A 27376-nucleotide genomic window follows, 5' to 3' on the forward strand; every position below is an offset into this window, starting at 1 on the left:
TGAGTAAGATGTCTCGTATTCTTTGGTGTCTGAGAGAAGAAATGGCGCGGTGCTGGAGTTGAAGCAAGAGGAGACAAGCATTAAAGGATAATGGCTCCTGTAATAGCTGTGTATGCAAATTAATCTCTTATCAAAAGAATACTGATACTGTCTTCATAAAATGGATGCACACTGTGGCCTGTTAGCATAATTGCAGGAACAAAAACTTTTGTTTTTAACTCATTTGCTTGAACTGCGTTAATTCAGATTTCACCATATTTTGAAGCAAAGGAAGAAGCAAAATCCTGGTTTATTGTGATATACAGTGGTACTTCTCTTCAGTTATACTCTGAGGTTTAAGGGCAGACAGTTCTTATGCTGATCTCAGGGGAAGGTTTTAATATCATGATGTTATTGAACTAACAATCAAGAACTCAGGCATAATAAAAATAGTTAGAGCTTGTTGGTTTTGGAGCAGGTTCCCCAGACCAGGCTAAGAGCTCATTAGTAAAAACTGCAGCCCTGACAGGAGTGAGACTTAAAGTTCCTGATAATCAGTTCAGTTACTTCTAGGAACATCTTTTTCCTCCTTTAGTTATAATTCACTTATTTAACAAAGCTGTCATCAAATTTTAACTCTTTTAGAAAGGATCTAAACTAAAAATACAGAAAAGATTCAGCCCAGGGGGAGCATTGTATTCCTGTTTGAGAGCTAGCCAAACCAGGCAAGGAAACAAAAGAAACATGCAGATTCTCTTTGAGTCTTGGACCCGAGATAATGGCAGGAGGTAGTCCCAGCAATCAGTTCCTTCTCCCTGTTGTTTGACTGCTCTGAGTATGCCTGGATACTAGGATCCTGTTTGATTTTTGTACTTTTATCAAGAAAAGTCTCAAGAGATCTACAGTGAACTGTGCTCAGGTGTGGATTAGGCCCAGCCCTGTGGAAATGTTTGAGCTGAGCCAGGTTAAGCCTCAGGGGTAGATGGACCAAAACTGCAACACCTAGACACAGTTTATTAAGAAGGCAGCCCTGGCAGAGGCTGCTGCAAGCACTGAGTGCTGCAGCCACCAGTGCAGCACATGCTGATCTGTGGCAGGACTGCAGGTATTGCTGGCTGTGCAGTAGGGTATGTGCAGACTACCAGAAGTCTGTAAAAGCAGCATCTGTGGTGCCACAACCCAGCTCTGTGTACAGTTGTGCTGTGGAGGGAGCATAAGTCCTGTGGATCATGTGCTTGCTGAATCTTTAAAAGCTGTATTGAGACATGATTTGGCATGCTGAGACCAGACAGGATTAAATCTCTGTAAATCTGTGCACAGATGGGCTGTCTTCATGTTGAGCTCGATTTGCTCATGCTGCTGGATGACAGAACTGTCACCTTTGCTTCCAAGAGATTCCATGGTCTTTTGGCTGTGATCTCTCTGCCCAGAGTGCTGCATGACACACAGTGCAGAATTTGAAGCTGGTTAAGATATCCTTGATAATTCTCTGCGGTGCTGGTGGCAAGCTTCAGCAGTTAGGCTCAGCGCATGCCAAATGTGAACTTATCTTTTCCAACTTATTTTAGAGCCTGTTTTTTAAGCTTGCATCTAAAAGTGCCAGTATGAACCTGTGCCAATGCAGTAAGTGTATAGAAGACTAATCTTGGTGCCTGGGATTGGCTTTGCTCACTCACGGCCAAATAAACTTCAGAGAGGCTTTTCGAGAGGTTGTGGTTTAGTTCTCTGGACAGAGTTTGAGAAAATCTTGAAAGCTTTGGTGCTCTGTCCTTGCAGAAGGAGAATTCTTGGAGGAGCAAGCATGATGACAGGACACTTCTTGTTTGCATCTTGCATTTTAACATACAAAACATTAGCGAAGGGAGTTAGTTGGGGTTGCCTGTTTATGGGATGTGCTGTGTGTGGGAATAACCCATATGTTCAACCCCTTTAGATCTGCAGCTCTGTGTCAAACAGCATTTATTTCCTGTCTCCGTGATCTCACCTGCATCCTGCCTGCTAATCTGTCACTGCTGGGACTGTTCCAGCATTCCAGGGAGGGAGTTCAGTTCAGTAAAGATTCAAACAGATGCTTTTTTTGTTTTGTTGTTTTGTTTTGAGCATGGTTGTTTTGGAATAGCTGCTTCTCCCTTCTCTGATTTAGGCTTTATATCACTGACTGCTTAAAAGTACTGTCTCATGAACCTCTGTGGAATGTCAGGGGTTATTTTTTAGTACATTTTTTTTTTCCCCGCTGCCCTGAAAAGAGGAGCCATTTCAGATTTGTCAGTAGTTGAAGGTGCTTAATTGTAGAAGCTTTCTGGTTTCCTAATCTTTAATTTACACTACTTTTAATATGAAGAGAAATTATTTAATGTAGAGAGATTCCAAGTACTTGTTCTATGTTTTGTTCCTCCAAAATTCATGCACAGTGATTCATCTTAGTGGGTAGTTACAAGAAACACTAATAGTAGAAGAATGTGGGACATAAGCGAACAGATTTTTTTTATTATTATTTTTTGTCTCTAAAGTGTTTCCCATACAAACCATAGGTCTGCAAGTTTATAAGGGCTGCATAGAGGCCTTGATGGAGAGTGATGCATCTGAAGCCCCTGATGGGCCTCTCTTTGCTGATTCAGCCTCACCAAATGGTATAATTGAAGCCTCGGTTAACGTGTTTGATCCTGTCTTGATTTCTGTACTTTTAACCTCCTGCAAGCTGAAAAGACAGCTTTTCTGTAAACCATCTGACAATAATCTCCACCTTGGTCCTTTCTTCTTGTAGAAGCTGGAACATTTGCTACAAGGATGCCAAGGTGCTTGTGGCTTTCTCCAGGGAGCCATTCATAAAGTGGAATCTGGAAAATTACCAGAAAAAGCTGAGGTAAGTGTGTCCCTCACCTTGTGCAGCTGTAGCTTTCGATTTGCAAGCTGTAGTAGCAGGTTATTCCGAGTGCTGTGTGTCGCTGTGGAGCTGTTTCGGCAGCGGGACTCATAGAAGCTGAGCTGAATGAAGTGATGGGGGCTCCACTGGGGGTAGAATCTAGTTCTGTAATCCCTCAGCATCACTCCAGAGATCTGCTCTTCAGCTGTGCTTATTGCTGCTGGGTGCTTGCTCCAGCCTTGGCGTGCATTCTTGGCAGCTCCACCGCTCTGTAGCTGGTACCAGCTTTGGTGTCTCTAGTACTGAGCAGCTGCCTCAGGCTGTGCCACACCTGGTTGGCTTGAATGACCTGGAATAAAGTTAGGTGATAATATAGATGATGGTGTTCACAAGGCCAAGGCTGTGCTGTGGTTCCAGCTTTGCTGCTTCCAAAACAGAAATTTGGAAGTGGGCAAGAGGAGAAAGGTACAAAGACTGAGCCAGTGTTGTTGCAAACACGTTATATCCCTTGCCCTCAAGAAGGTGCTGTACACCTGACAGAGTAGGAAATTGCTGCCAGCTCTGCATTGTCACAGCAATAGAACAACGGAAGGTACAATGGTGGCTTCTCTGGCCTTCCTGCACACGTGTATTTCTATAAACCCTTCATATGCATCTCATCCCACAGCCTGGAGCTGTGCAGGTCCAGGCTCTAAGAGCAGTCAGAGTTAGCTGAGAGTAGAAAATGAGGCCAGAAAGCTCATTCTCTCTGTGCCTAGTAAATGCAGTATGGACAGTGACAGGAACTGGGTTTCAGTTTTAGCCTGGTGGGGAAGGTATCAGGAGCATAAGGAGAACTCTTGATCACTTTGGACTTGGCAGGCTTGAGAGAAATGGCTGTGGGAACCAACCTCCCTCTTTCCTAGGGTGGACCAAGCTGGGATGTGGTTTGTGTGTGTGTTTTGGGCTGGGTACAGGTTTTTGCGTGTTCCCTCATTCCCTATCAGTTGCAGTAACTCCTCATCTCGCTCTTGTAATCCCTCCAGGGAGCAGCTGTGCTGCTGAGGAGTTACAGGCAGTTGATGAAGAACATTCTTGAAGACTCACGGCTGGTCAGGCTGCAGCTGGAGGGTGGAGCCCTCCTGGCCAGGCTGAGGAAGGAGGAGTCTTGTGTCACCCTCACTCACGACTACAGGTGAGCCCCAAGAGTGGGAGGAGATGGAGATGAGCAAAAAGCAAGCCCTGGGAGTCTCTGTGAGATGACCCATCATTGGTGCAGGCTAGAGAGCAGCTTTGTGTAGCAAGGACTTTTGTTGGAAACAGCAAAGGTGAAAAGTGTAATGAATTTTAATCTTATCTTCTTCTGCTCTTCCCCAGTCCAGAAACTTGTCTGGGTGGATTCAATTAAATGGCTTAAAGTTCTTTTTCCAAGCCGGATCAGACTTATCTTCTGTATTGGAGAGAGGGCTGATGTTTTGCGCACCTCTAAAACACAAGTCTGTCTTGATGATACTAATGATGAATATTTAGGTCCAAGGCATTATCACTGTATGATTTACTGAGGCACTCCTTATGCAAGGGGATTTCCAAGGACCTTAACTGTGAGGAATGCTTTCTGGCTGAAGCGAGCTCTGATCTTTTCACACATTGGTATGGTTTGCACAAACAAATATTCACTGCCCATTTGCAGAATCGGTATGAGAAGCGGGGACTGAGAGAGGCCAGCTGTTTGAAATCCCCAGGGCATTGCACAACTCCTGTTTGTACTGTTAAAACACCTGAAGCCTATCAGTGTGTGAAGGCCTCCGTGCTATGCACTGTGCAAACAGCAAGTTAGAAAGAGCAGCCCTTGCACCCTGGAGCTTCCAGCCCAAGTGTGAGATAAATTCTGGCATGTGGGTGCAGACGAGGGTGTAGCGAATAGCAGGGTGGCATGGAATGGCTCCGCACATCTGCAGCCTTGTGCTCTGGTTAAACTCTCTATTGCCATCACAAGCTGGGAGGTTTTAAGGGAGGGAATGGAGAGAAGATAACAAAATAGCTTGCAGGGAATCTCACCCAAACACTGGGAAAAGAACAACATTTCTCTTTGAAAGTTCAGCCAGTGGATGATAGTGCAAGTTGCTACCTGTCGCTGGGAGATAGGGGTATGAGGGTCAGCATTTTGGTGCTGAGAGGGGAGTATGGCAATAAGTGTAACCATGTCTTTACTGTGCTTGCTGTGACTCCTGCCAGGAGCTCTGGCAGGCTGTGCAGAGACAATTTCCTTGCTGAACTGGTGAAGTATTCTTGATGCACTTTTAGGTAGAATTAGTACAGTATTTCTTGTTCATTCTAACATGATGTGAGGAGCATAGATAATGTGGGTGGCTACGTTTTGGTTTGTTTCTTTATTTTAAACAACACACAACAACTTAATCTTGGGGAGAATGTGCATGCTTTTTATGTTTGTTTAGTTTTGTTTTTAAGCTAAGCATGTGTTCTTGTGCAGGGAAATGATAAACTCTGAAACCTGATCCGACAGAGGCCCTAAGGACAATTTACTGCTTTGATTACCTTAGCAAGGGTGGGGACGGGGGATACACACATAATTCTTTGATTGTGCAGTGTTTGAGTGCATGCTGAGGCTGTATTAAATTCAGGTTATTTATTCCCTGCTAGTATGAATGAAGAGTGTGTGTGCAACAGGTCAAATATATGTGGTGCTCTCTAGCCTGAGGAGTGTAAATGTAGTAGGAGAAAGTTAGTTCTCTTGTAGCCTGTGGTGCAGTTGCAGAAACTTAAAGTCCGTGTATTGAGGGAATGCCTGCTTGTCACATAACTTGGGGCAGAGGACTAAAGAAACTCTTCCCTGTTCTAGAATCCTTTTAAATGGGGAAAAAGCTCTACCACTTGGCCAGAGAACTTTGTGTGAGGGACTATTGGTTTTAGATCCTCCATGGCTCTGTATTTGCTCCTTCTCTCCAAACTGGTGTGCAAATATTAAAGGTTCTGAGTTGTGCTAACCCTGTAAAGGCTCCTGTGGTTATGATTTTTCAAAGGCTTCTTTAACTAATAGGATCAAATTAGGATAGGGACAAAATATTGTAGCAGGCCTACTGAGCTAGCACGGAATGGCTGTTGATGTATGTGGGTCCAGTATTAGATTTCTGGTGACATGTGAAAGTGGAACAGGATTGGTTGTGCCCCAGGACCTGTTGTTTTGCTTTTCTGAACTTTGAATTGTAAAATTGTGATCAATGCTTAACAGTGTTTAATTTCACACCCACTCCCCCAATACCTGAAATCAAATTACTTACAAAAGCAAGTCAAGTGGTTTTATTCTTCTGAGCCACTTTCTGGCTCTTCTGTTAATTACATGTCCTATTGTTTTAATTTTTTTCTTCTCTCTTGTGCAACAGCCTGATCAAGCAGAGGGTCATGACTGCAAATACTACTTAGGCAAAGTTGTGAGGCCAGCTGTGAGCAGGTAACTGCCAAAATGTGCAAGAATTGCACATAAGTACAGGCAAAAATTGTAAGTGCGCAAGTTTTCTGGACTCTTAGTTCCTGCTAGTTAAAATATGCCAACCAGAACTGCAGAGCTAAAGGTAAAAACAAGTGATTTTTCTCTAAAGGCACAAAGAGGACAAGCCCAGCTGCATCATCACCTGGCGATTAAACAAACAAAAGATTGACTTGCTTCTTTGCAGAGGCTGTGTTTTGCCAATCTAATGGTTTACTTATTTGCTAGTTTGTGGCTTCACATGGCAAAAAGAGTACCAGGAGGTGGTAAGAATAGAGATGAACAAACCCACCTGAAAACGCTTGACTGTGGGTTAGAGACAGTATGCTAAAACAGGCAAGGCAGCAGGCTTGTGCTCTGAGCAGTCAGATGTTATCTGCCGAATACCTTTCTGGAGCATTGAGCAAACAAGACTTGCTTTAGTCTTTAGTAATGAGACTCTTCCCTTGGGGTAGCTTTTGGCATGTTTCCATGCTCTGCCCTCCTGGGGAACTGAGATGCCCTTTGGAGCATTTCAGGACACAGAGCAGTGGGATCTCATTACTGCTCAGGTCTGAGCCAGTCTTCGTGAGGATTTGCTAAGCCAGTGACAGTTCCTTTCCTGCAGAAATTGAACTCATCCCATCAGAGATGTGGTCATGAAGGAGAGATGAGTTGTGGGACATCCCTTTGTTTTTCTGACAGATATTTAAGTGCCTTCAGGAGTCCCTCCTGGATGTTCCCATCCCGAGAGATGCTGTAACACCACAGCAGTGCCTTTGACTGGTAACTCTACTCGCTATCTGCTCCCAATGTGAGCTGACCAAGAGTTTCCATACTCCTTTCTCCACCAAGTACCACTGTAAATGATAGCCTTGTCTATCCTGCTGCTTATCCACAAAGGGAAAAAAAAGACTTCTCCAAGCAGTCTGTCTGGATCTCAGCCTTTTCCTGGTTTAGAAATGAGGATCTCTGTTACCAGAACACTCATCCTGCCAGCAGCCCACCACAGGAATTGGCTAAGGGGATGTTGTGTGCTTGGTTGGTGCCACACTGCCCTCTCACCTCCAGGAAGACCAGGCTGGACTTGGCCTAGAGTTGGCGTGGGTGTGGTACTGACAAGCCAGTATCTTTGTGGCATCTTTAAGTGCTGTGGTGATATCTTCAGCACAAACTGGCCACCTAAAGGTGCAGGTAGACTGCTGAAGGTGACATTGCTGGTGGTGGAACTGACTGGCTCTAAAGCCAGCACGTTTACCGTCACACCACCTGCTGTGCTGAAAACTCAGTGCTGCTCCAGGTCTGTTAGCTGAAAACTTCCAATTTTGCTGTCCCAGCCTTTCTGGGGATTGAAATGCAGAGATATTAGCCTAGCTGAAGTTCCTGTTGGGAAATGTGAACAAATGGCATAGAGACATCCATCGCTGTGATGCTATTGATACTTATTTTTACATGTTTGGACAGGAAATGTTTAATAAACACCATCTTTTTAATAAGTTACATAGAATTGGCTAGCAGGTGCATCTTTGGCTTCTGGATATCTACTGTATTGATCAACCAACCTGTGGCTTGCAGACAACTCAGCCAGTTCTGGGATGTGGACTAATGCTTTGCTTATTTTGTGGTGGATTTCGAAGACTTCTCCAGGCTTATGATGGCAGTGGCGGAGAAGCTGCCAGAAGCCAGATAGCAGCAGTGGGAGCTCTTAGTAAAGTGAGGCAGTTCACAGAATCACAGAATTCACAGAATCGACTGGGTTGGAAAAGACCTCAGAGATCGTCAAGTCCAACCCTTGGTCCAACTTCAGTCCAAGGCAGGGAGACTTTTAACCTGGTCTTTAGCCAGACATTTTCCACTGTTGCTCTCATTATTGCTTCTCTTCTAGCATAGCCAAGAGCTGGGAACGCTTGCCTAGACAAAGTGTCCAGTGATGCTTTTTGTCCTATAGATACGCTATGAGTCAGAAGTGGAGTAAAGAAGGTATAAACATATTAATATAAAGATGCTTTATGCTAGTTTAACGAGAATACACCCAGTGCATGCTCTACCAGTGAACGTGAGTTCTCAGTGTGGCACGAGAGTGAGATTGTATCATGCTTTGCGTGTTGATGGGCAAGATAGCCACAAAGCTAGATGTGAGAGCCGAAAGAAAGAGAAGAACCTCAGGTGGTGAAGGAATGACCAGGTTGGGTGCTGGGCTCTGGGCAACATGGAACCACAAAAAGCATCATCTCTCCCCCCTCAGCTCCTCATCTGGAAAGAATTTGTGCTTGCAAGCTGTGAAAAAGCAGCTTATAAATAGATGGAGGAGTGAATTCTCCTTTTGTTTGCAGAAGGCAGTATAGTTAGTCTCTGCACTTTGAGGGTGGAGTGGCTGCAGCCAAGAGCTGGTTTTGTGAGCTGGCTATTTTTAGTGTGGCTTGGTGATCTGGTTGGAAGCCCTGGGTGGGGACTGAACTGAGCGAGAGTAATGGGCAGCGTGGAGCAGACTTCTGAGCAGCAGCTGCCAGGTTCCTGATGCTGGACCTGACTCAGTTACAGCAACAAAGAGGGTGATCTCAAAGCCAACAGCCCCTGCAGCTCTTGAGTCTGGCTTCTACATGCACTATTGAGGCGCTAGGCCTGCTTGAAGCTGTGGCAGCTAATGTAGGGATCTCTGCTGTTGATGAAGCACTAGGTTATAGCTATAGGAGCTCATATTTGTGGATCTTTAGCAAGACTCCTGTTACTAACAACTCCTGGGATGCTCCAAGGCAGGCACATGGCGCTCTGCAAAGTGTTGTGTGAGTTCCTTTTGACAGAAGTAAACTCTGATAATGTACAAGCTCTCAGAGGGCCTGCTGAGGGACTGCACAAGCCCCCTCTGAAGCTCTGGCTGTCTGAGGTCTAGGCAGAGACACTAAGCTGGTCTTCCAAAACATGGGACAAGAGTAGAGGAAATACAGGTGTCTGGTGTGTAAGTCTCTGGCTGGGGATACTGGGATGGCTGGCCTTCTTGATTTCGAAGACAAAAGGTGTGTGCCTGCAAGCCGACAGCTGCTGTCATATGCTGGTGGTCATGGTCAGGCAATCTACATTGGGAAATCATTCCTGGAGGTATTATTGTCTTCTGCCACCCCTTACTGCTTTAGAGATGTGTTTGTTTCTGTCTGTGCTGTGGCAAGTTTGATAGGCACTACTCTGTGCATTTGTATGTGCTTTAAAACATGGCAATGCTTGTGTTCCTTTCATTGATGTCATTTTCCTCGTTTGCTTAACTAGTGCTTGCTCATCTTCTTGCCTCTCTAGGAACTTTGGGAACCTCTCATACTACGAAACGAGGTCTGCGAGATGCATCTTCCATTAATAGGTGTCCTTTGCATGTTTCTTCTGTGAACCTAATCCTAAAACCTTCATATCTTTCTTAGGACAAGCTCCTAGTATACTTTGAAATAATGAAAAACTGTGCTTAAATCCTGCCCTCAAAGATTTGCAGCTTTCTACTCTGAGATGTCTCTGTGCTGTTGCTGGTGACACAGAAGATGCTGACGAGCACTAAACCTTTGCCCTTCAGCGGCGGTACAGTGTTCTTCCACGGTCTTATTTGTTTGTCAGGTGGAGGGAGGAGCACACGGCGACATTTCTATCCAAACACATACTGTGCTGCTTGGTATGCATTGTCGTTACAGTCTAACCTGTTCCCTCTGTTTGCGTGGTGGTTTTAGCCTGGTAAAAAGCACTTATGCTCGCATTAAACAAACGTCGTTGCTCTGCACGTAAAGGAGCGTGGAGCTGTTGTCATTATGAGTGTATGAAGTGCTGTGTGGAACCAGTTGTGGCATTCGCAGAGAGGTAAAAGATTGCAGAGCTCTGTCTAGGTAAGTTTTCATTGTTCTTTCAGGCTTTTAATGAGATGATCTCCCTTAGATCCCCTTCTGCTGTTTATTTTCTACTGTCCTAAATCTTCCTGGAATCAGTGGGAATTTACCCAGAAGACTCCAGTTTTGCTTGTTCTCGTTTGCAACGTTTGGCATGCCAACAGGGCATTAGGTAATTAGTGACATGCTGTGTTTTTATCTGTTTAAAAATATTATGGAAAAAATTTCAAAAAGTTTCCAGTATAGGATATTAGCTGAACCGCGTGAAGTTCCTGGCTCAGCCCAGACCATCCCACAAGCACCGTGTTTTATGTGCCTTAGTAGGGGTAGATGTTGCTGTTGCTGGCATAGTTAATAGCACAGTCCCTGCTATTATATGTATCGTAAACATTGGGAGTGTGCAAAAGGAGGATGTATCGGGGAAATAGGTATGTGGCTTTAAATGGCAATGGTTATATATTTGAGCAGGGCATCTTGAAACCCTGGTGGTCCTAACTCCAGCACTAGTGCAGTCGACCTAGATAACAAGTATAAATATAAATAGGTTAATGTGCATGGGAAAAGGTTTGGAGGTAGGAGCTTTTTATGACTGGTAGAAAACCACAGCTTGATGCTTGGTGTTCCCAGAATGGCGTTTCCACATCCTCAGGCTCCTCTGCGCCATGAGCTTTCCCCACAAGTAGGCTACTTCTTGGTTTGGGATTTCTTATAATCTTTTTTCCAGTCAGTTTTTCTGGATATTACCAGGATTTAAAGTCAACCAGAGTCTGAACACAGTTTTATTGTAACTGAATGCAAGCCAGGCTGGTGAAAGAATCAAAGGTCGCAGCTTGGGGACCACACTTGGACACTTGTTTAACTGTATGCATCAATCCCTTTGCTTTTAAAAGGGACTCCAGAGTATTTTTCTGCTAAAAAACATGTTTAAATAAACTGTGCTCCAGAGAAAGTTCTCCTAGCAATTATGTTCTGTGATGTGTTGTATTAATTGGATGGGTTGCTCCCAGTGTGTGTGCCTGTCAGGTAATGCGGGGAGGAGGGATTCAGTCAGGTCTGTGGTCTCAGCCAGATCCTCTGTTCCCATCATGAATGGCAGGAATCCCACAGCCAACCCCAAACTTGGTATTTGACCTCTGTGCCTTTCTAAGGACACTTTGAGGTTCTAAAAACTGTACACAGTTTCTCAAACACTTCTATTAGATAATTAAAAGCACCGTGGCTATTTGTGTGCTGCGGAGAATAATTACAGTTTATTTAGCAATATCTGCATTAACTTCGCCATGGCCAGTTTGAATTTTAACCTCAGCTGCATGTGAAGTTTTCAGCTTGATGAACAGGAGCTTGCATTTGAAGTCAACCTTCTTTATGGGATTATTACAAATATGGCAGTTGGACAGGTTACTACCAAAATGCATTCATGACCAAGAAAGTCTGTAATGCGTTTCTCTTCTGGTGAAACAGCCCTCAGGCACACAGGACTCTCCCTGCAGAGCTGGACAGATTTCTTTCTGAAGCATTGCTTAGGATGTGTAAATGATTTGTAGCCAAGGCATCAGCAGAAATGATCTGGGTGATGTCCTTGGACCAAGCCAGCCTGTAAATCTCTTAGTTGCCAGGTCTTACTCCTTTTCTGCCAAAACCTGTGGAGACATCTACAAGTGAAGTTCAGCAGCAGGGGTGGAAGACTAGGTGAGGCTAATGCTATAACATCTGACTTTGTTTCTCCTAAATCATAGAATGATCAGGGATAGCTGGTTTTCCAGGGCAAATTATCTGGAATGCATTTGCCTAAACCCCATTGAATATGTTAGCAAAAGGCTCTGTGTCTAGTGTTCCTTCCACCTGCAGGTTTTTGCTTTTCTAAAATGGACCCAGGTTAGTCAGAGGTTGAGCTCTGGTTTTAACCTTCACTTCAGCTGTTCCTCCTACTGTTGGCTAGAGCAGTTTTTCAAGGGGCAGACAGTAAGTTGCAAAATAGTAATGGTTCTGCTGCTTCCCTCCCTGTGTTCTTCTGTCTGTGTCTTGCTGGCACAGGCAGACATGGCTCTTGCAGCACCTGCTTTTGCAGGCCTGCTGGGTACCTCTTCTGTGGTTATTTATTTTTGAAAACAAATGAGGTATTTTGCTTTGAAAACTAAAGTGTAACTCTCCAAAGCTAGCTTTTTTTTTTGAAAGATGGATTCAGACAGAAATGGTCTTTCTAAATTATAGGTTTAAAATTACCCTACCATTATGCAACTGCTTGGCACTGCTCCAGAAAACTGAAGATGTTTGGAACCTTTTCCAGTGAAACGATAATTGCCCAATGAAAACAGGATTTGAGGAAACATAAACTGACATCAAGCTACTCCTTTATGCTATAAATCATATTGACTCTGCACTATTGCAAAATTACTTTGGATGATTTGACCATGGAAGAATGTAGTGAAAGACGCTTATTACCCCACTCACATGTGCAGGGAAATTGCAATGCATCCAAACAAATCTAAACTTAGATGAGAGTTTCCACTGACTTCAAACAACTCTCTGCTTTTCTTCCTCAGAGTTACACAGGCCTCTATTAAAATATCTTTAAAGTGCTTAACAACCAGGTGTTTTCCTTTTGTGTGGCAAGATGGAAGTCACCTTTTCTGCAACCAAATTTTCAATATTTGGTTTGTTTACTTTAAGCTGCTTTGAAAGCAATGAAGGACAGGAATGAAAAACTCCCAAGGCTGACTCAAAAGAGAGTTGTTTATGCAAAGTATCATTTTCCCATGAAACTCCCTCTGGCAGGATATCGTCGAATTTACTAGTATGCTACAAATGCTTTAGGAAGAAATTTTAAAGATGGGTATCAACAAATGGATGGGTGTGCATGGATAGGTAAACAAATGTCCAGAGATTTGGAAAAATGCTCTTAATTACCCAATGGATACTTTTTGTGACCATTGAAAGTGCCAAAGTGAACTGGAAAAACAAACTTTCCCATGGACTGTGAGTGGTTTCTTTGTTTGACTTGGTTTGCCCACCTACTTTATACTACGGGGTGGAAAGGGTTATATTTTCCTCTGTGTAAGAGAGTAAAAGATGGATGTTAGTCAGGGAGCCTGTCGGGCTGGTAAAAGTGACCTGTCAGGAGCTGACAATATATGAATGGAGTTACCTTGGAGATGCAACAGGAGACCAACAACTAGACATTGGGGCTTTAATGAATGCCTGCCAAGTGAGGCAGAATGTGTGAAAACAGCATGGCTAGACCTTGAACCAAAGGACTGAGGTGCTGGGATGCTGGAGGACCTTGGCAGAGGAGGAGGAATGGTGTGAGGGCACACCTGGAGTCTCTCTGGGGCTCTGAGCCTGGAGGGGCTCTTTGGAAGCTTATTTTTTCCCAGGCAGCTTGTGTGCAAACCACTGGCAGGACCAAGAGAAGGGGCAGCCTTGGGGCGCTGAGCTGTGCCCTGATAAGTGCATTAATACCCTGGTGTGAGCATTCACAGAAAACAAGATTACTTAAGCCACAAGAGTAAGGGTTTTTATGATATATGCCATAAACGGCCCAACATTAAATGAAAACACAAACTAATTTCCAGCCCTCTTACCTGAAATACATTCTCTGTCCAGTCCCTGCTTACAGTATAAGCTCCTAAATGCCTCCTAGACTCACTCTAGGTATGTCTGAGGTGCCTGAGCAAAGGTTTTCCATGTGTACATTCAGTACCAGGATGCCATTTTTAGAGCCATTGGATCAGCTGAGATAGAGGGAAGGTGACTGGTCATCTGTAGACGTGTATAGCTGCTGCATTATTTGCTGGGACATGGATCAGATCTGATGGTGCAGAGGGCTGAATGCTCACTGCTAAACTGGGGACTCTAGCTTGGATCTTCCTACTGCTTTCTGCAAATGCAATGGAGGCTTGGTCTAATTTGCATCTTCAGAGTCTAGCTTTTTGTTTTCTAATAGTACCAATAATCTGGGATAGTTCCGTTTGTGGAAGGAACATGAGTGGGGCCAGAAGAGCACTGTTGTTTGGGGTGGATTATTTTCAGTCCTTCAACTCAGCAGCAAGCGGTTCACCTGAGCCCCTATTCTCTTCCTGACGTGGGCTCCTCTGGGCTCAGTGGGTGGGCCAGCAGGAGTATTTCATTGCTGTGGTTTTGAACTTTACTTTTCCTGGAGTGCAAATACTGATCTCGTGTGTGTTCCAAGAGACTGGTCTTGTCCCTGATGGCACAGTGAATTTACCTCTTTACACAATGAGCTTGTGAATTCTGTTTATTAAAAAAATACTTAAAACATGTTTGTTTTGCAATTGCTTCCTATCTGTCTACCTTGAGGGTAATTTTTTTTTTACTTCCCCTAAGTTGCAGTGTTGTCTTCAAGGAGAGCCTGTGTTTTGTGACTTTGGGAAATGTGCTGTCTGCTGTGTGGGAGTCTGTAATATTTAGAGCTTTTCAGCCCACATTGTGACTGACTCCTGTCAAGGAGAAATGCTCAGATTTGAGGCAACTAGAGTTTCTTCTATCAGATGTGAAAAGGAGTGGAATGGGTTTCTGTGGTTCTCCTACAGAATCATAGAATGGTTTGGGTTGGGAGGGACCTTTAAAGATAGTCTAGTTCCAACGCCCTTGCCCTGGGCAGGGTCATCTTCCACTGGACCAGGTTGCTCAGAGCCCCATCCAGCCTGACCTTGGACACTCCCAGGGATGGGGCATCCACGGCTTCTCTGGGCAGCCTGTGCCAGGGCCTCACCACGCTCATGGGGAAGAATTTTTTCCTTGTATCTAATCCAAATCTCCCCTCTTTCAGTTTAAAGCCATGACACCTTGTTCTATCACTACATGCCCTGGTAAAAAGTCCCTCTCCAGCTTTCTTGTAGGTCCCCTTTAGGTACTGGAAGGCTGTTATAGTGTCTCCCCAGAGCCTCTTCCAGGCTGAACACCACCAACTCTCTCAGCCTGTCTTTATAGCAGAGGTGCTGCAGCCCTCTGATCACCTACGTGGCCTTTCTCTGGACTCGCTCCAACAGATCCATGTCCTTGTGCTTGGGGCCTCAGGGCTGAATGCAGCACTCCCAAGTGGATTCTCATGAGAGCAGAGAACCAGATCACACTCTGTGCTAGGTAAGCCAATGCAAGAACTGGAAATCTTCTTTCCAGTTGCTATGCCGTGGTGTTACCATCTTGTGATATCTTGCTAAGCATTGAAAACTCACGTCCTTGCTTTATCGTGGGTTTGGGTGGACATAAGGACTTCCGCTGCAGAAAGGTCTAGCAGGTCAGTCTAGCTTGTTGATGGGTGCCGTCAAAAAAGTAGCATCAACACCAAAGTGATTTTCATGGAAGCTGAGAAATAGGTTGGAAAAATATTTTGCCTTGTGAGAGGATAATTGCAAAGGTTTTCATATAAGAGCCAGTAATGGCTGAAGTTCTAGGAGCTTGTTTGTCTGTGCTGGTGGGAGGAAGAGCATTTGCTGTGTCGGTGTGCTTTCCCGGGTGGATGAGAGCATTCATGCCAGCAGGGACTTCAGACCTGTGGGAGTAAGACCAAGGGGTGTATCCCTGTCTGGGCATCAGTATTTGCTGGAGCCTTGTTCAGAAGCTTGGACCTGATAGATAATGCTCAGCTACACAAAACCCAACAGCATTAATGTTCTTGCCAAATATAACTTCCAGCAATCTTCCGAACTGTTTCTCATTAGCTGTCCTAGCTGTGTCACCACTGCTGACGGGAACTGGCCTTCTCAACCTGCTCTGTAAACACATTTTCCAGAGCTCAACTTGGACAGTGGTTGTGGCTCTGCTGCTGCAAGTCTTCTGGGTTGGATCTGGCTCCGTCTCTAGGAAAGGATTACAAAACAGAAGGCTCGTATCATCACTTTTTGTTTATGGTGGTTTTGGGAAGCGCGGGAGCAGAGTTACAGCTCGGATCTTTCCATTGAAGCTTACAGATTCTGTAGAGAACCTGTCCCCTCTGCACTGCAGTAGCACTGATCTTAGTCCAGAAACAATTCAGGGGTTTTTTTGGCTGCACTTTGGAGAAATTCGTTCAGTCTAATGGCATTTTCAAGAGGAAAAACAAAAGTATCTAAGTGCCTGAGGTTTGAGCAGTTGGCTCTTGTCCACTGGGCGGAATTTTGAATGGAAAAATCCTGTGGATTTTTGCTATGCAGAGCTACTTGTCCAGACCTATTGGACTACCTCATGTCAATTAAGTACTACCTAAAAAAACTACAGGATGGATGCCACTAAATGCTTGTATTCCATTGCATTTCATAGGTTCAAGATCGCCTGTAACCCCAGAAAGAAGTAAATGTGAATGCTGAATTGCTTGCTATAATTTCCATGAGCAAAGCTTTCAGAGTTTTATTAGCTACCTATTTCACAAGTGCTTTGGATAATTTTAATAATATGATAAAAAAGCCATGCTCTCATAAGCCAGTGGGTTGTAAGACAACTGCAGAATGAAAACTGGTTTAGAGCACAGGAGGAGATGCTTGGGCAGCTGGACATGCTGTTGTAGAGCACAGCTGAAGGAAGCTGTAGTTTTTGCTGTAGGCATCTGTTGAATCCATACTTGTAAAAGCAAAAGACGTCTAGAAGGAGAATAAATATGAGAAAGAAAGAAAAAGCTTCAATGCTATTCTGTTTCATGGGTCCTGTCTATAATTCACCCAAACCTGTGTTGGGAGGTGTTGTGATATGTGAAAGGAACTCATCAACCTTCATCATCTTGCTAGGATGTGCTGAGGCCTTGGCTCCAGCATCAGAGGGCACTGGGCTCCAGCCCGATCCCCTCCTCTGGGAGCTCTGTCTTTGCATCTTTGCAGCACAACACTAAAATTCGATTTCTCTTGGTGTTGGGGTTCTATACACTTTGCATTTTTGTTTGACTGGTGGCAACTCCTGAGAGTGAGTGGGGCGTCAGGTGCTTTATATTGTTGTCATTTAGGAGAGGTTTGCTTTCCAGTGATTGCTGCTTATTTCAATTCAATTGCAATGGTGGTTTTAGACACTGAGTCTGCCTGATCCTGTGTTTTGTGAAAGCACACTGATGCAATAATCTGCATTTACAAAAAGCTGAGTATGCTATCTGAAAATGTGACAAGTACATGAGGTTTTGCAAGCAGCCTGGCTGGGAGGAGATGCTCTTGTCCTTCCTGCCAGGTTGCCAGCACTGCAATCAGAGAGGTGAATCACAGGAAGGTGCAGGGAGCAACATTATTCTCCTGTTCTCCCTATGGAGATGTCCATTACGGGTCCCACAGGGAGGATGACTGAAGTGCCACCGTTAGCCAGGTCACGTTTACGTGAAGTGCTGGGATAAGGACCTAACACAAAACCCCTGACCAGACTTGTGTCCCTTTCCAGAGATGCGCTTGATGCTGCCAGTGTCCTTTATAATCGAGTTGATGAGGGCGTTCACCGACTGGTGATGCTGTCGAACAAACGCATCCAGGAACTGGAGTTGGTGATGGATTTCGAGAAAGTGGAAGAATGTTTTAAGGAGGTAAGGCCTGTTTGTCAGTCCCAGTGACTTCCTGCTGCCACCCTCAGACTGTATATCCTACGGCAGGTACCGGGCCTGTTGATCTCTTGTGTGAAGGTATAGAATGATGCCTGTAGACCCTTAAAAAGAACAACTGAACATAAGGATTTAAGGCAGATTTTTCAGGTGTGCTAAGAACCAAGCCACTATTTTGCCTGGTATCTTTCGATGCCAAGTAAAAGTCTCCTGGCTGCTCTCTAGGTGTGGATCAGTCAAACCCCATAAAGGTCTGTGACGTATTTCCAGACTTAAAGATCACAATGTGGTGGCTTGTTGGTTGGCAGTACACTTGGAGATGGGGTGTCTTTTCTCATTGGTCAGCAAAAGTACCCTCCTAGCAAGACTGTTGAGGAACCATTCTTCATGCTCTGCCTTGAGAAGCAGCAGAGTGATAGCAACAAGCTGGCAATGAATCTGTGTCCCCTCTAGGCTGTAGATCCTTGAGGATTTGCTTATATCCTGCTGCTGAATGAGCCACGCGTAATGTACCCCACGCTAGCTGCCTATGTGTGCTATGCACTCTGATCAGATTCCCCAGATTTAGATTGCTCAGGTCCCTGCTGTCTGATAAGCCCCAGCACACTCCTTCCCCTCTGGCTGCAGCCCCAGGCAAGCTGCTGCCTCTGGGTGCAGCCCTAGATTCAGTGTCCAGGCAGGGGAACAACCTCTTGTCCTTAGCCCAGGAGCTGTACTTAACACCCCCACCTTTCTGCACTTCTGTGGGAACTTAAAATTCCTTTCATGTGGTGCTCATTGAGATTTTTAACAGCTGTGGGATAACTGAAGCAAGCAGGCACTGTTTTTCAGAAAGACCTTTGAAACCTGTAGCTGTGTAGATAGAGGTCCTTAAAAAGTCATAACGTAGCTCGGGCTGTCTGAGCCTTTTACAAGATCTGATTGGTTCTTTCAGTGTTGTAGATCACAGATGTGCTCTTTAAGCCTGAACTCAACCTCGAGATTAGGGAGTTGCATAGTTTCCTTTGCTGTAGCTTGTAAACAGTGAGAAGTTTCATATATCACTTATTACCTGGTGTGTGTGAAGGGTTGTGTGCTGTTTGGAGCTCACCTTAGGAACCTGCATCCTTAAAGACCAGTACTGTGACCAGTTCTACCACTGTTCTTCTAGGATTCTGGGCTCTCCTGGAGAAAACTGGATTTGCAGATGAGTCTGTATCCTACCTGTTGTTTTCACAGGCCAAGGTGGATCTGAGAGTTGTAATGACTTCCCATTTAGAGGTAGACATTTGGGCACCATGCAATATGTGTTCAGGTCAAGAAGTGTGATGCAAGAACCTAGTAAAGACTCCTTTAAACACACAGGTTCCCAATACCAAAGAGAAATCAAAAAAGGCACGAAGGCAGGCTCTGTAACCGGTCCCTGCTTTAAGCTGATCTTTTTTTTTTTTTTTTTTAAATTTATCAAATTGAGCAAAACTAATTGCTCCCTGCTAACTTTGCAGATCACCAATGATGGCAGCATTGCTGGCAGCAGCTACTCTTGCTTTTAAGCCTGCCTAGTTGCTCCTGGGAATGCACCCCAATCCCGTCTCTTGCTGGTGGGCTTGTTCTATGGGCACTGACCCTCTTTCAGTCCACAAGACTGGGAGTTTGTCCTCGACTGTGGGGTTGAGTTGGGATATGGATTTAGATGATCCAGGAAAACAGGATGTGTGGGCCTTAAGAAACTTTTAGTCTGTCCCTTCCCCCAGGTGCAGCTATGCCTGAAGCATTGCAGACAAGTTTACTAGCCTGTTTTTAAAACCTACTGTTGATGAAGATGCTGTATTTTCCTGCCTGACCTTCTGTGTCTGCTTTGCTTTCAGGACACTCTAGATACAAGTCAGTTGTCTACCCATATTTGAGGATATAGGCTTGTAACTACAGCAGCGTCTGGGTTCTGTTGAGGAACCTGCAGTTGCTGCACAGCTCTTTGGTGATCTGCCTTCAGAAAACCAGAAACTGAGAGTCCCAGAGAACCATGAAATATTGTAGATGAAGTGAATCCATCAGTATGTTCACACTGATGTAGTTCATGTCCTGCCAGTCAGAAAAGGGAAGTGGTACAGGAAATCTGGCAGCAGGGAGATTTTATCCCACTTGAGGGTAACAATAATAGGAATATCAGGCCAACCTACAAGTTGCAGGGCTTGCATTAGATCATTGCTCATGCGAAACAGAGCCCAAGCAGCTACTTGCCCTGTTTGTGCCTAAGGCTAGTGAGCAGTAGCAGAGCTCTGCAATTACTCAGCTACCTGCAGTGGAAAAACTCCTAGCAGGAGGCTCAGGCTGAAATACCAGGATAGGAGGAGAAGTGTACATGCCTGTTCTTTTCAGTAATGAAATGACCAGCATAATGAGAGCAATTACTTGCTCTTTCCACATAAAGGCCTACCTTGGTGAGTAGCACAGGGTGACTAATAATGGAGCTTTTCCTTTTTCTCCTAGGTCAGCAGTTGGATTGAGAATGTTGGCAGAAAACGGCTAAAGGAAACAATCAACCTGGACGATTCTTTGGAGATGCTGCTTCAAGCACAAAAGCAGTTCAGGGAGTTTGATCTTGTTGCCAGTGTAAGTATTGTCTGGTTGGAAAAATGTATACTCCAGAGTCTGAGCTGGCAGCGTATGTGCCTTGCACATGCTCAGCCAAACCTGTGATGCTAAGATGGCATCAGTAGAGGGTTCATCACTAAGGTGTGTGCCGTCCTTTATGCTATTTGGCTTCTCTGCTGTGTTCTTGTAGACAAAGCTACCAGCTCAGCCCCTCAGCATCTGCCAGTCCTGAGAAAATTACTACTGTAATGCAAAATGGAATTTTTTTTTGTTAATCCCTAGATGTGCTTGTAGTGCTGTCTTTTTTTGGATCGTAACTGACCTGTGGCCTTGCTGTTTAGGCCTTTACAAGCTTCCGTGTGGCTCACGTAAAATCATAGCAGAGGTCAGGACTCTCCAGAATTCTGCTGTAAACAGATACCTGCTCATGTGATTTGAACCTTAAAAACCAGTCTAATTAACCCTACCTGTTAATGACCTTGAAGACTATCTACTATCCACATTTGTGTCAGGTCTCTGTTCTCATACACAATCCCATTTTGCTTTCAGGAATATTGCAGAAGGGGGCAGGAAGCACTAAAGAAGATGGATCGATGGGAAGACTTTTCCTCTGTGGATGTACATTCTTACAGGGTGAAGCTGCAGACCTACAAAGATCAACTGGAAGAGTTCTGCACTCAGTTGGATGAAAACAGGCATCGAATCTGTGAGACGGTCAGGCTGTATGAATTCTTTGACAAGGTAAGACAAAGCATCTGCAGCATGGAGGAGGGTGTAAAAAGCTTGCTCGGACTCAGTCCAGAGCTTGGGTGTTTGTGAAAGATGTGAAATGTGGTGTATGCACTAACAGGGAATTGGATCTGTAACCTGCAAAAGCCCCTTCATGCTCATATGTCTGGAGTGATTTTTGAAGTCAATACATGGAAAATGGGGTGGGTGTGTATTGACAGATGTGGACATTTTCTTCAAGAGTAGAGGTCTTCTGCTGTCTGAACTTGTAGGCCCCTCTCGTGGTAGCAGTGGACAAAAGAATCATCGCAGTGCTGGCACCAAGGGCCATGAGATTGGCTACTTGTGGCCGGTCTTTGCCACCAGGCCAGGATAGGTTGCCTGCATTTTTCTTCATACTGTATCCTTACATGCTGGTAAATTCAGCATGTTGACACATCAGGAATAGCTCTCTGCTATTCAGCCCTACATATTGCCCAGCTCTTTCTTGTGGAGGTCTGCGTGAGGAAATGGAGCACCAGAACAGAGTGCTGGGAAGTGTGGCTGAGGGACCAAGGGGACTGGGTTGGCCCAAGCATCTGGGGAGCAGGAGGAGAGGATGCGTGTGGTGACTTTGACTGCCCGGCCTTCTCGCCTGTTTAGTTTATTGCATATGCACCCATTCAGCAGACCTGCAGTTGGATTTGGTGTAATTTAATTTCTAAAGTTGCAGATGAATAAACAGTAGGATTTTCTAAGTGCAGTTTAAAATACAGCTTTGGAAATCACAGAAGGCCAGGGAGCCTCTGCTCCATTTATTCCACTCTTGTACAAACATTGGATATTGAAGTTCTCAAATTCCGGAAGGAATAGACACGAAACGTTAAGCTGTACCAGATGTAGGTGCCACTTAGTTGCTGTCTTTTGAGCTGCCTTGGCAGCCAGAAGTGCTCAGAGGAGGGGGGAGAAAATTCAGCTAAACATGAAAACATGGAGAAGCATCCTGTGCGAGGGAGGAGAGTGGAGAAGGCAGTCCTGAACATTGCTGTCAGGACATGTGAGGATTGAGTTTGTTTGGTGTTGCTTGGCAGGTCTGCTCTAGCTCATCTGTGCAGTTTGCTCTGCGGGTGGGGACCTTCTTGCTGTAGAAATGCGTCATTTATTTTTTTTTTTTCCCCAGTGGAGAGAAGAGTGTCATCTGTGCTGTAGGAGAATGGCAAGAACCTGCACTCTGCTCACTTACTGAGCACAGATGTTCAGGGTCTGCTCTGGTCCCTGAACACCTGTTCCATTCGTGGGGGATCCTGGGAAGGATGAGTTTTGTCATATTTTTTTCAGATAAGCTGAGGCACACAAAGGTACCAAGACTTGCTCGGCATCTTGGTGAGTCTGTGGCCAAGCCAGACATCAGTCCCATACGAATTCACCCAGCCAAAGCTGGAGATCTCTGGAGCACAGATGTGGACTGTGGCATCTAATGGCTGCTCTGTCCTCTGTTCAGGCATGGAAACGACATCTTGGTAGTAGCTCTTGGGCTGCTGGGGTAGTCAGACGTGACTCAACAGCAGTGGGTGTTCTTCCACAGCTTCAAAGCCTGGGCCATCCCCAAGGGCACAAACGTTACACAGACCCCAAAGATGGCTCATTGCTTTTCTTAGGGCGTCATAGCACCACACATACAACTTCATTGTGGTGGACTATTGGTTGATGCAGTCCCTGGCAGTGGCAGCAGCATCATCCCTCTTGGTTGTGCCTTTCATGCTGCACAGCCCCCGTGAAAGCTGAGTGAGCACGGGGTGTTTGCATGCTGCTTTGGTGTGGAGAAGAGGCATCTCGTGTAGTGAGGGAGGAGGATTTTGATCTCCCTGGTTTCAGTAGAACTATAAACAGCACTGGTGTTGTAAATATAACGTGTGTATTATGAACTGGTGGCAAACCGAAACCAGGGGTGTGGAGGGGATTGAGTAGGTTGAGTGCAGAAATCACTGTGCAGCATGAAAGTTCTTTCAGTGCTGATCATTTTGATCTTGATCTCCAGAACGCTTTCTGCCTTCCCAAAGCAAAGTCAGTGGTGTGGTCTGGGAGATGGGAGAAGGCAGATTTTATCTAAACTGATTTCACTCTCTTCTGATGCTGAACTGCTTTGACCTTCCTGCAGTGATCTTGTTAGTGCCTGCCTAACCCCCTTCTCTCTTCCCTAATATCTGAGGAGATCAACAGCAGGAGTATAAACTGAGAAATGTCCTTGGTTTTCTTCTTGTAAAGAGTGTGCCAGACCCCAGGATTTGGGGAAGAAGCCTGAGGATGCATAAGCAATGTACACTATGGTAATGAGCTGGCAAGCTCAGTTCTCTCCAAACATTTCAGCATGTGTCAAGGGAGCTGAGCACTCGCCACAGGGATCATGGTATTCATCTGTCACGTACCTTGCAGTTTGCTAGGAATGGCCCTTCTTCTGCATGTGTTGGACAAGTGTTTTGTGGGGTGCTGTCTGTGGCTGCTAGACAGGCCGTGGGGCAGGACAGCACAACCCCATATGGTCCTTCAAGAAGCTTTACTGTGTTTTTATGTGCTTGGCAGCTCCTGAGGGCCTCTCAGATCTCTCCATGATGAGACAGGCTGAGCTGGGCCAGACCACATGGGCTGGCAGGGTTCCTTCCCCAAAGCCATGACCAGTGCCAAGCTGGATGTTTCCATTTGTCCCTGCTTCCTTTGTGGCTGGAGCTCTTAGTGCCTGACATGGCACCAGGGCTGGATGATGGCTGGGCTGAGGCAGAAGCAGTGGTGATAGAAGCTACCTTCACCATCTCTGACTGCTGGCAGAGGATTGTTTGTCAGTACCACAGACCCATTGTGGGCATACTGGGGGACATGCCGTCTTCCTGTGGCTCCACAAGCCTGGTCTGGCTTCTGTCCCTTGTTTGCTCGTTTCCAAGGCTGTGGTGGGAGCTGGCACCACACAGTGCTTTGGAGGAGGACTGGGAAGCTGAGCAAGCAGGGGTGTATGATGTACCAAAAGCACTGACATCTGCTTTGTCCTGGGGTGCCTGCAAGGGCGGTCACCAGTACCCTTCTTTCTCACTGCCTGTCCTGGCTTCACACTAACACTGCCGTAGGCACACCATCATTACGAGGAGGAGCTAAAGCAAGTATCCCTCTCCTTCCTTATCTTAGCCTTCACATTTCTTCCTCTCTTGAGCTCTCTTTGGATGAAATATATTCCCAGGTCACTCAAATCTCAGGTCTCTGCATGCTCTTGAGTTTACCATAAGCGAGCGAAGTGCCCAGCTGCCTGTGTCCACAGGTTCGAAATGGCCCACGTGAGAGCTGTGTGCTGTGTCACAACCACAGTGACCTAACCGGCAGTGGCATGTCTGATGAGGCAGAGCACACAGCACGGACTCTGCCAGCACTGGGATGACAAGCAGGCCTGCAGAAGGTCAATACTGAAGGTGTACGATGCTTGCTGGCAAAAGTCTCTCTGTTGGAAGAAAGCACTGACACAGCTGGAAAGTCCAGTGTCTTATCCCACCAGCTCAGCACCTGCATGCCCTGCAGCTGTATGGTGCCCAAAGCATCACAGCTAAACTGCCTGTGTCATTACAGGAGGGCCTGAGGCGGTCCCAGGAGCTTTTTCCTGCTGATGAGGAAGTTGTGCAAGATGCTGCCTCTTTTGGTGCTCAGGGAAAGTGCGGGCATTGACCTGCCATGGCCTGGGAGCTCTTTGCAGCTTGGGCCCTTGCCTTGCATTTGCTTCCTGAGAGAAGCTGTTGGGAGGCCCTATGCTCAGGGTCGTTGGGGTGAGGAGGATCAAGAAATGGTAGCTCTTCCATTGTTGGGATTTATTTTGGCTCTGCTCCATCAGCCATTCCTTCAGCAGCATTCTCTGGCTGCCACCCTTGGATCCCTTTCCTCAAAGGAGACCTGGCCATCAGCCTGTGTTGATCCTGGTTCCTCAGCAGTGATCTTCAGGCATCCCTGGCTTCTTTTTGCTGCATGCAGTTGCTTCTGAGTTCTGCTTGGAGCAGGTAGTGTTGCCCAACCCCGCTCCGTCTGTTTTGACATCTATTGCAGTGTGGGTTACCTACACTCACGTGCGGATCTGCCCCCCACAGCCAGTTCTCTCCTCCTTCTCTGGCTCTCCTCCTCAGCCACTTTGTTCTTTGTGGCTTAGAAAACAAAGCCTTTGGCAACTGAAGGAGGTGCCTGCCCTTCCTGGGGGAGGGCCAGCTGGCCTGCATTTGATTATGGCAGCGCCTCCTCATCCCTCCCCATTGTCCTTGCTGCTGTGGGAATGCCAGCCTTTTTGCGCTCCATCCCCTGAACAAGTGTTGCTGCCTCTGGGGCCCAGAGCGGGGCTGGGGCCCTTCTCCCCATCCCTCCTCTCCACATCTCCATGCACCTTCCCTCTGAGGCAAATACACCCGGCCTGACTCCGGCAGCAGACAGACACAGCAAACCCTCTTGTAAGTACCAAGTGTCCGGCGCGCTGGCTGACGTGTGACTTGTATTGAGATTGTTTGGAAACAGTGTAGAGAAGGCTTTTCACTCCATTGCTTGTGCACGTCTGTACACATCCAGCATGAATCAGAATGCTTTGTGTGTGCCTTTTGTGCACTCAGACAGATCCCTGTGGGTTGTGTGTGTCTTTGCATGGTCTCTCTGAATCCCAGGGTTGCGTTGTCTGTAACAGAGCAGTGCCTGTCCCTCTTTCTCTTTATTAGATGGTTATTTCAGTGGGCATAATTTAACTGCAGCTGCAAGTTTTTGCTGGGATTGCGTGCTCTCGGACTAGCTGGGTGCACACAGAGGGCAGGTGGGACATTTCAGACTGCTTGGGCTTCTGTTAAAGGTTGTAGGCAGCACAAGAGGGGGACTGCTCTGCTCCAAGGTTTGCTGTCACCCTGTGCAGTTCCTGTCTCAAGATCCAAGTGAAAAAAGCACCCAAACTCCAGGGTTTGCTGGGCTCCTGTCCTGTGAGTGACTGAGAACTGCTGGCACAGTGTTCCCAGCTCTGATAGATCTGATCTTAGATGTGACAGCAGAAATCCAGAGCATGATAAATTAGCTGAATTCTGCAGATGTCGTTACCTCCCACGTCTCCCCAGAAGATTCAGAACAGTGACCTGCTGATATCTTGTTTTCTGCTGTGTTTGGTTTCTGATGATGTACCAGATATAATGTAGCAGGTGATGGTTCTGAGGAAAAAAAAAAAAAATCAAGTCCCCTTCAGGCAGGAAATTATTGATGTTTCTTTTTGCTTCACCTTTCATAAGGAAAGAAGGGTTGTGAGTGGTGGTCTGTGGAAACCTGGAAAGAATTCTGGTGGCTGTGACCTAAAAGTTTGATTTTTCTATTGCAGGCTGTTTGACCCAAGTTGAGAGAGAATTTTACTGGAAGGGCATTATGATTCACTGCTCTGGTAATGTGGTTGGAGGAGAAGTGGAGAGTAGAACTTAGCACCAAACTGGCAAAAGAGACATTTGATGTGTCATTACCGTAATGTATTTATTATGAACACAGACGCAGGTCACCGTGCCAAAACGCTTGCCTCTTACAAGATGTCTTGTGCAGGTCAGAATATGGCTTTGCCCCCCAGCACCTCTGAGCAAATTAGGTTTTTCACGTGGTGTATAATAAAGTCTCTGGGAGAGGCTTAATACACACTATTCTCTCTCTACCTCTGCCTGGAGATTGGCTTTACTTTTCTGGGGACTGCTGAAATTCCCAAACAGTCTTCGTCTGATTACTGGTGCAGGTATTGAAGATGGTGAATGTCCGAGTAGCACAACAGAGAGGAATTCGTACCATGCCTTCCTGATGCTGTGAAACAGTTCTACGGGAAGCCACTGTTGTCTGGCTTTGGCATTGTCTGACAGCAGCTGTCTCATCTTTCTGTCTTCTCTTCACTTGTAAAGTCGTGCCCCTAGACAGACATCCAGTCTGATTTGCTCTCCCATTTCAGGGGTGTCCTTTTTCATGTGCAGCCTGAAGCAGCTGGAGGAACAATCCTCGAGGTTGGAAAATAGATCCTCTGGCAGAGTTCGTGCAAGGTTAATGTGTGAAATCTCTCCCTTCTCCTTCCTGACAGGTTTTTGCTGGAGAAGTTGTCTTGCAAGGTTAATAAGCCTCTAATGTTTACTTTCCCATCAAAAGGTATTCGTGTATCAGAAAGTTTCTGCTTTGCTTTAGTTTGAGATAACCCTCTTGCACAAACAAGAAATCCTGACCATTTAAATCTGACCTGCTACATCTTAAAGCTCCCCCCTGTTTTTCTGTCTGGCAAACTTACTGATTTTGAAACTCCTCTGTTTTATGAATTCTCCAGTAATTCACTGCTATACCTACTGGTGCCCAGGCTACTTTCTCTTGTGTTTCATCAATTACTTTATTGCCAAATTGGCATCACAGCAGTGCCTGTGGTTTCC

At 45.8% G+C, this 27376-nt stretch overlaps 1 protein-coding gene across 5 annotated transcripts in view; it reads left to right on the top strand.

The window, feature by feature from the left end:
- PLEKHG4 (pleckstrin homology and RhoGEF domain containing G4) overlaps nt 1–27376 on the top strand; it is an 88600-nt gene that overhangs the window by 42419 nt on the left and 18805 nt on the right. For all 5 annotated transcript variants that reach the window (XM_071814239.1, XM_071814243.1, XM_071814241.1 and 2 more), the window contains exons 9-13: nt 2744–2842; nt 3868–4016; nt 17513–17651; nt 20136–20258; nt 20790–20981. In XM_071814239.1, coding sequence (XP_071670340.1) covers nt 2744–2842; nt 3868–4016; nt 17513–17651; nt 20136–20258; nt 20790–20981 — 702 coding nt within the window. The remainder of the gene's footprint in view (nt 1–2743; nt 2843–3867; nt 4017–17512; nt 17652–20135; nt 20259–20789; nt 20982–27376) is intronic.

This window comes from Patagioenas fasciata, chromosome 13, assembly GCF_037038585.1.
Source record: "Patagioenas fasciata isolate bPatFas1 chromosome 13, bPatFas1.hap1, whole genome shotgun sequence".
NCBI lineage: Eukaryota > Metazoa > Chordata > Aves > Columbiformes > Columbidae > Patagioenas > Patagioenas fasciata.